At 36.7% G+C, this 9543-nt stretch overlaps 1 protein-coding gene across 1 annotated transcript; it reads left to right on the forward strand.

Annotated features, from left to right (window-relative positions):
- Positions 1–7633: 7633 nt before the first annotated feature.
- LOC128664974 (C2 calcium-dependent domain-containing protein 4C-like) lies at positions 7634–8792 on the forward strand. Its single transcript, XM_053719760.1, has one exon. The coding sequence runs from the start codon at positions 7653–7655 to the stop codon at positions 8790–8792; it is 1140 nt and encodes a 379-aa protein (XP_053575735.1). The 5' UTR covers positions 7634–7652.
- The last annotated feature ends 751 nt before the right edge of the window (positions 8793–9543 follow it).

The raw sequence follows: 9543 nt of genomic DNA on the forward strand, positions 1-9543 counted from the left end.
GATCCCTTCCGCCCCTGTTTGTCTAAACAGTCTTTTCATAGGCAGGAAAGGGGGAGGGGGGAGTGTCTGCTCTTCCTGATTTCCCAGCCCCTTTCACTGTATATACCAGCCTAACCTCATCAACAGTGCTAAACTAGTAGCTTCAGAGTGAGTTTTTAAAATGTTTTATACTGAATTTTTAGACCAGTATCTGTGCATATATTTTTTATAGTAGTGTCTATTACATGCAGTTATATGACATTGGTGTATACTGTCCGTTCAATGAATATCATAGGAGATCTCTTATACTTAACGGACCTTGCAGAAGCAACTCACAGATAAAATAATCTATAATATATATACTGTAGTTAACTGGCACCTTATGAAGTTCCTACATCCAGAATGTCAGTGCACATTGGCTTGTGAAAGCAGATACAGTATATTGGCAAGAGTCCAAGCCTAAATCTGTTTGCTATTTGCCAAAATAAATCACATTTCCCTCCATCTAATCCTCAGACAGCAGTTATCAAGAAATTATAAAGATGTTAACAGTAAGGCACTTTAGTCTCAGCAAATCAATGATTTTATCTAGAGTGTATAGGAATCACAAAAATGCCTTCAAAACATTACTGGACAAGCAAAATAAAACAAACAAACAAACAAAAATCTTCTTCTATAAAACAGTCCACTCTAATGTAAGCACAAAAGAAAACTTTAAAACAGTTAAAGTGACAGTGAACTGATTAATTGGTTTCCCCTTAATGTGTTTCCAATGGCTTCTTAAACCAATAGCAGAGTATAACATTTTAGAAATTGCTATTTTAGGTTTATTTTTGTATATGCAGTAGTTGGGTTTGTTATTTGACACAACAACCCATTAAGGGCCAGATTACAAGTGGAGCGATACTCAAGAGTTAACTTCACTAGAAGTAAGTTTTCTGCACACGTTGTGAAAAAAGAAGAAAAAAACCCCAACAACCATATTGCATATTCTCAAGTGCGCTAACCTGACTTGAATATGAATATTTCACATTCAATGGTATTTTGGTATTTTGCCTATATATATATATATATATATATATATATATATATATATATATATATATATATATATATATATATATATATATATATATATATATATATATTTATAAATATATATATATATATATATATATATATATATATATATATATACTGTATACATAGGAATATATTTTTGTAATTACATAGAACATATTCTGCTATGTACAGAACATTGGAATATGAAAGATTTCCAGTAAATATACAGTATAACACTTTATTAAACATGAATATTGCATTAATATGTTTTTAAATATTTTCATCTACTTGACTGCAAAGGGCTCCAATGCATATACAGTATATACTGCATATATATATATATATATATATATATATATATATATATGTATATGTATGTATCTCTATGTTAAAGCCCTTTGCCTGCCTTTTTCCAACACCTGAGACCTCATATCTTTGAGCCCTTTTAACTTTTTTGTGCAATATTTTCTTTTAATATTTTTTATTAGATGTTGTTATTGTGAGTGTAATTGTACTTTTAAATGTATTTTTGATGTGTTTTGTTACACTTTTCTGTTTTGCAAAACAGTTACCAGAGCTCTGAGGTCGCACTAACCTGACAAGCAGAGTGGCCTTGAATAGATGCGCTATGCCACGCACAAGGCTTGCTCCGTGTCCTGGCTGGGAGGCTCCTTCTGCAACTCTGCCTAGCATGTGGTCCTGCGGCGCCGGCAGCCCACCGGGAAAACTACCAGCATCCCGGTCGGCCAATCCGGCATTGGGCCCAATGATCTAAAGGTGTCTGGCGAGTTTATTAAATAATGCTCACCAGTACTTCTATTTCCCTGGTGGACTTATCTGAAAGCCACTTTTTCTCACTACAGAGCTTTTACTGCCTTTTCTTATGGGAAGGAGATGCATACATCCTAAAAAAGCACATTGAAAATCATAATTTTAAAAATCATATAAAACAAATACTTTACCATTTACACAAAAATACACAGGAAAACATTGTATTGTTAAGGTGCATCAAAATCATAACAAAATTGTTCACCAAAAATCTGATTTTATCAAAACTATAAAAGAATGCTCACCAGTACTTCTATTGTATTTAAATTACACAGGAATAAATGCTATTAAATATCAACAGCATAAATGTAATACATTTATGTACACTGGATGTGTAAAAAACAGACTTATAAGTACAAAATACAAAGCGTAATTGTTCTTTATCCAAGTCCAAGCATAATTATCTTAATATTTCCGCCATACAGATCTCACAGTTTTTTTCTCGCAAATTAAAAGATGGCGAATCAAAATACTCAAACCACTAATTCCTCTGAAAGGAAAACCTATGTATAGGAAAATAACAGCAAATTTAAGGTACAGTGCTCTAAAACAAATTGTATTTAGGCATCACATTAAAGTTTAAACATACGCTGCATTCCCCTGTGTACTTTGTCCTTCGTTACAAACTCTTACATAGCAGAGAACTCTCATTATTTCTATTGAAGACAGCTCGCCACTCGCAGGGCAGACCATTTTCTTTGATAATTGCACCAAACAGTCCCTGTGGGCTAAACATGTTTTTTAAAATTTTTGCTTGTGAACTTTTGATCATCGGACCCTTAGAGAGAACAATTAAAAACTAACATTACTTATCTCTCCTACCTCCCACAAGGAGTGTAGTTTCTTCTGCTATGTTTATATAGCTTTTTTTATAGCCAAAAACTTAAAGGAACAGTCTACTTCAGAATTTGTATTGTTTAAAAAGATAGATAATTTATTACCCATTCCCGAGGTTTGCATAACAAACACGGTTATTTAAATATACTTTTTACTTCTGTGATTACCTTTTTTTTTAAGCCTCTGCAGACTGCCCCCTTATGTCAGTCCTTTTGACAGACTTGCATTTTAGCCAATCAGTGGTGACTAACAGGAGTTATCACACATGAACTAGCACTGTCTAGCTGTGAAAAACTGTCCAAATGCACTGAGATAAGAGGCGGCCTTCAAGGGCTTAGAAATTAGCATAAGAGCCTACCTAGGTTTAGCTTTCAATAAAGAATACCAAGAGTACAAAGCAAATTTGATGCTAGAAGTAAATTGGAAAGTTGTTTAAAGTTGTATGTCCTATCTGAATCATGAAATGTTAATTTTGACTTGATAGCGAAAAAAGTCAACTTTGTCAGCTTTGAAAAAGTGAGTAACAAACATTTACATAAATCACTTAGTGTGTGTGTGCGTTCCTAGTTATTGTTTTCATTAGCAGGGCCAGCAGTTTTCATTTGATGCATGAGATATGATGTATTGGGCAAGTATAGATGTGTATGGCAGGAACATCTACTAACAAAGCTGTGTAAAATACAGGTGAAGCAATGCTCAATGAATCATGATCTTGTCTTTACAATGGGGTCACAGTCTCAAAATCTAGGACATTGTTATAGATATAGTGATGAAGCCACATGCACACTCCTCCACATACCTAAGTATGCTCTGATGGAAAAGAATTCCAACAAAGTACACAAAGAGAAAAAGGTAAATTTGACAACAGTTTTTTCAAATTTTACTGTCAAAGGCCCAGGAACGTGCACGTGGCTTGAGCACTATATGGCTGCAGTTTTTTTTGACAATGTTCATAACAGTATTATAGATATAGTGTTCAAGGCACATGCACACTCCTCAGTCAACCTCAGTATGCTCTTGTGGAAAAAGCTTCATTTCAATAAAAGATACCAAGATAAAGAGGAGTAAAATTGATTTTATTTTATCTTAGCCATGATGTGATAAAAATAATGCTGCAGTTAACAGGGGGATATCAAAGGGGATAGTGGCCGTTTTGATGCCCAAAATCCAGATGAAAAAATAGCTGCAGAAAAGTTGTGTGCTCCATAACACTCGTTAGTTGTGCACATACTGCCTAATAAATTAAGCAAAATAGTTGTGTAGTTAAGTAAAAAAAAAAAAATGTTAAAATTAGTGATAACGTTTTTTTTCTTATTTTTTGGAATATCATTAGAAAGAGTTCCCACTGCAAAGTATTTCACAAAGTAAAAGAATAAATTAGAAAACTGTGTTTTCTTATGGATTGGAATGAGCTTGAATTTGACCATGAAAACCCATGTGAAACACTTCCCACAAATCCTCTATTGCACTGCAAATGACCCCAAGGATACAAATATTAGGCTCAAACTGACACCAAGAACCTGTTGCTCTAATGTTCATTTATAGTTTCCAATATTTGAAAAAAACAAACCAGGGATACTTTGCAGCAGAGCCATGACCATGTATGGTTTGCTTAGCTCCACCCACTCCAATCTAACCCAAAACATGCACATACATAATAATAGTATAATTTAGCCATACTGATTGCTTAACCCCTCAATGACAGAGCCATCTGTCCAAGTTCGTCCAAAAAACAAAAATGACGCACTGAGATAATGTGCTTCAAAAATGGCGTTGATTGGCTCCTGGGGGACTGCTTGCGTTGCCCCCAGTCAAATCAACTGCTGTTTGTTTCCAGAACAGAGCTGAACGTCATAAGTTAGGACATTTCATGCCACCCTAAATCAATTTAAACCAGCCCTTTTAGCCAACCCTTTTAGCCCATTAAGGCATTCCATGCCATCCTAGTTATTAACTATTTAATAGCTACCTACTAGCTAAAATAAATACAAAAGTACGTGTAAAATAAAACCTAACCTAAGTTACAATTACACCTAACACTACCACTATAATTAAATAAATTAACTAAATTAAATTAAATTATCTAAAGTACAAAAAAACAAAACACTAAATTACAGAAAATAATAAACAAATTACACAAATTACAAGATTTTTAAACTAATTACACCTAATCTAATCCCCCCCCCAAAATAAAAAAAAGTCCTACCCCACACTAAATTACAAATAGCCCTTAAAAGGGCCTTTTGCTGGGCATTGCCCCAAAGTAATCAGCTCTTTTACCTGTAAAATAAAATACAAATCCCCCCCAACATTAAAACCCACCACCCACACAACCAACCCTACTCTAAAACCCACCCAATCCCCCCTTAAAAAAACCTAACACTAACCCCCTGAAGATCACCCTACCGGGAGACGTCTTCATCCAACCGGACAGAAGTGGTCCTCCAGACGGGCAGAAGTCTTCATCCAAGCCGGGCAGAAGTGGTCCTCCAGACGGGCAGAAGTCTTCATCCAGACGGCATCTTCTATCTTCATCCATCCGGCGCGGAGCGGATCCATCTTCAAGACATCTGATGCGGAGCATCCTCTTCATCCGGAGTCTTCTTACTAAATGACGGTACCTTTAAGTGACGTCATCCAAGATGGCGTCCCTTCAATTCCGATTGGCTGATAGAATTCTATCAGCCAATCGGAATTAAGGTAGAAAAAATCCTATTGGCTGATGCAATCAGCCAATAGGATTGAGCTCGCATGCCAGCTCAATCCTATTGGCTGATGACCCCTGGGTTCTTAGTATAGTTTCACAGAATTATTGCATAGGTTTCAGAACAAGGCCTTTATTTTGTCAAATGTTCCAAAAAATCATGTGAAGGCTCAGGCCTTTTTTCAGTCAGTTTCTGATCTAGAATCTATAATATTGATTGTTCCATTTCCTTTGTTAGAACAGGGGATGAGATTTTATACAAAACTCTTTTTTTCCGAAGAAGGATTTTTTGGGTCTTAAGCTCTGAACAAGTTCTTTCAAAATGGAAACTAACTATTTGGACCGTTTCTGCCTTTTGTTCAGCAAGGTCATGGAACATTATTAATTTGGGGTAGTCAATCAACCCAATCGTATTTGATTGTGCTGATTGCTGTCCGCCACCTCATAGGTCGCAGATGAGTTAATGACCGCTTACAACCGCTGCTTCTTAACTTCCGCTTCAGGTGGACCTGAAGCGGAGTGGGTCGGATGTGAGGTGTTAGAAAAAAGACGGCACTGAAAAGTGCCATTACATAGTGGTCTTGTGTGTGCCAGTATTACTGAGTGGAGCGCATATATCACATATTGCCAGTAACCCACAGACAGCAGTGATCTTAACCCCATATTGCCAGCTTTCATATTAGAAATACTCCTCAAAATTAAGTAATTTAATCTTCATAGCTCATATTACAATAATAGCACTAAAAAATGTGCATGCCTAGAAGAAAGTGATATAATATAAAGGTTTATCATAAATAAAAGTGTTTTAAACTGTGGTTTAAAGGGATATGGTATATGACAAGGTGTTGGACTGGGAAGGGCTTTTATATATATATATATATATATATATATATATATATATATATATATATTTATATATTTATATTTATATTTACAGCAAAAAGTCCAGGCAAGTACTCTCTGGATTTTAATATAATGATGACACCTTTATTGTGACCAATATGTGATGTTTCTGAGTTAAACCCCCCCTTCCTCAGAACATATATATGTGTGTTTGTAGGGGTGGGGATTTGTATGTGGAATGAGCTTTTACTGGAGGAAGAGGGAAGGAGCTTCTACTGTCTCTTTAGACATGTTACATGTGCACTCAATAGACTCCACAGGAGGCTACTTATGTATAAGCCAAAAGGCCCTACTAGGCATCTAAACATTTGCTGCCCCCCCCAATTCTGCATCGATAAGCATGAGCCTTATGGGCCTATGCCTAACTACACAAATAAGTAAAACGGAGAGCCATGCGCTCTCAAAGTGATGCCCAAAGGCTACCGATGATACAAAGAGCCAATAAGCTGAATACTATAGTTTACACTAACACCCAAGTCAGTACTCTCACTCTAATGCCCATACCACTGTATTATAACAATGATATCCAGACTGACACCCATTGCTCAGCGCTCTCACACTAATACAAAGACATCATTATTCCCAGCACGCTGACACTGACACTGTGAGTTCAATACTAATCTATGGACAGCTACATCTTAGAGCTCTATATGTGCCCTTCTGTACTTTTTTTTTTTTTAACAGTTACGGCTATCCATCACACTGTGACACCAACAACCAAGTGCTGCCACACTAACACAAAGCCCGTGCATGCTCACATCGACACAAGGGCTTCATGTTCTCACTCTATTTTCAATTTTTTTTGCCAGAGCCTCTTGCTTACATTGTTAAATAAAACCCAGTGCTTTTACAATGACATGCACAGTCTAGTTCTTTCAGGATGTCCCAAAAAAACATCACAAACTGATACATTGCATTCCCAAATTAAATCATTTTCATATCAGCGTGCAAAATATATCTTGAATTTAAGCTGCTTACCCTATGGCACAGCAACGTTTTATGTTCCATAATATAATAAGTAGGTTGAAATATTTCTATTATTTGTATTTGTACCAAGTGTTAACTTTGAGAACTTATAATATAAATGCATTTTAGAGGATTTATAAATATGCTGCCAATTTTCATGGGAAACTTACTCATATAGCAAGAAATAGACAGAGCTATCTTTTGTATTAGTTAAACATTCCTTCTCTCTATAAAGTGATATTGTCTTTAGCACACAAACCAAACTGTTTGTATGTTAAACTAATCATATTTATATTTTTCTAATTTTTCAGACGAGAATCAAATCAAGTTGATGATACTTTGAGTTGACTCCATAGTCACCAGAAGAAATTCCATGGTAATGTTCTTCTCAAAGAAGAAACTGCTCCCATCTTGTCCAAACATCCTTACCCCTGACCAGATTCCAAAATTTTTCATTCCTCCAAAATTGTCTCCCATGTCTAGAAGAGGTGGCCACTGTGGGTCACCACTGCAGAAGAGAGATGGAGCAACCAAATCCATTCCAAGAGAGCTACTAAAGTCAGCAAATCGACATTTCATCCAAGTGGAAGATATGGAACAGGAGATGGAGGTGCCGGACCAAGCTATTTATCCACCTATTCCTGACCCGATAATTGGAAGTCTATACCTAGTGGAGAGTCCCCATACTCGTAGGAGGGAGTCTCTTTTCCATGAGATGTGCAATTCTCAAGGAAATTGTGAGATGACTACCGTATCCCCATTGGATCCAGAATATACACTAAGCTGGAGGACCTCGCCTTTAGGCACAGGGACTCAACAGGTTCCTCTTGGATGTAACATGGACAGTGAAACCACATCCTCGGCAGAGTCCTCACCTTTTAGTTCACCCCTGCTGCCTCGCTCACTGGCAGGGAGCCTGGTTGGCCATGTTTATGACAATCAACATAATTTTAGTAGAACTCTGAGTACAAAGTACTTGACTCGAGAAAACTCTTTATCCACTGAGACTAGCTCCACAGACACCAGCCCCAGTGTTCCACAGAGACAAAAGCATTATGTGATGTCTACTTCTATGATACACCTAGTTCCCCCACCTGTATATCAGCTAGATTTTATTTGCTGCCAAGAAAGGCTTACCAAGGAGACAGAGGTCATGTTGGGCAATGGGGGTACCTTGCGTCTGTCTGCTGAATATATGAAAGAAGTAGGACGCCTAAGGGTGAAACTTGTAAGTGCAGAGAACCTGTACCCAGCACACCAGGATCCAAAAAGTATTAGCTGTTGTGTTGTTATGTATCTTCAGCCAGGAAAATTGCAGAAGCAAAGGAGCACTATCATCAGGAAGAGCCGAAATCCAATATTCAATGAGGACTTTTATTTTGAGGGGGTTGATAAAGAGGAGCTGGATTCTCGTAGCCTAAAATTGAAGGTAATGAACCGTGGGTCCAACATTCACAGAGACTCCTTACTGGGCTACAGTGAGCTCACACTCTGCTCCATCTTACCCTCATAATGACATTCATAAAGGACAAATGAAATAGATTGTGCCAAGGACAGAAGAAATGCACTAATATTTATTAAAAGAAATGTAATTAAAGGGATATGAAACAAAAAAAATTATAATTTGTGATTCAGAAAGCATACAATTTAAAAAAACGTTTTGAATTTACTTTTAGTATCAAATTTGCTTTGTTCCCATGGTATTCTTTAGGAATGGGCATTGCGGAAGAAGGTGGCCTCTCATGGACCTTGGCTCTTTTCATAGCTGTATTCCTTCTTGTTAAAGTGCAATACCCTAAGATCTATGAAAATCCAGATCTTAGTGTGATGCATTTTCACAAGAAGAAATCTGACCCCGAAAAGAGATGAACGCCACAAGTGACCACCTTCTTCCGCATTTGGAAGCTAACAAAGCATCCAACTGCCCATGCCTATTAAATACCTAGATAGGTGTCTAGAGCACTACATGGCAGGAAATAGTGCTGCAAACTAGTGCTCTTGCAAATGGATAACATTCTTGCAAAACTGCTACCATATAGTGCTCCAGACCCCTGCACACTCCTCAGCTTATGTCCCTGCTTTTCAAGAAAAGATACCAAAAGAACGAAGATAATTTGATAATAGAAGAAAATTAGAAAGTTATCTGAATCATGAAAGAAAAAAAAATTGTGCTTCATATCCCTTCAACATTTTATGATACATTGTATCTTAAATTTTAGTAGACAGAAGCAAATTGACATATTTTAATGTTTTTACATTCTTCT

The sequence above is a fragment of the Bombina bombina genome, chromosome 1, assembly GCF_027579735.1.
Source record: "Bombina bombina isolate aBomBom1 chromosome 1, aBomBom1.pri, whole genome shotgun sequence".
Taxonomy (NCBI): Eukaryota; Metazoa; Chordata; class Amphibia; order Anura; family Bombinatoridae; genus Bombina; species Bombina bombina.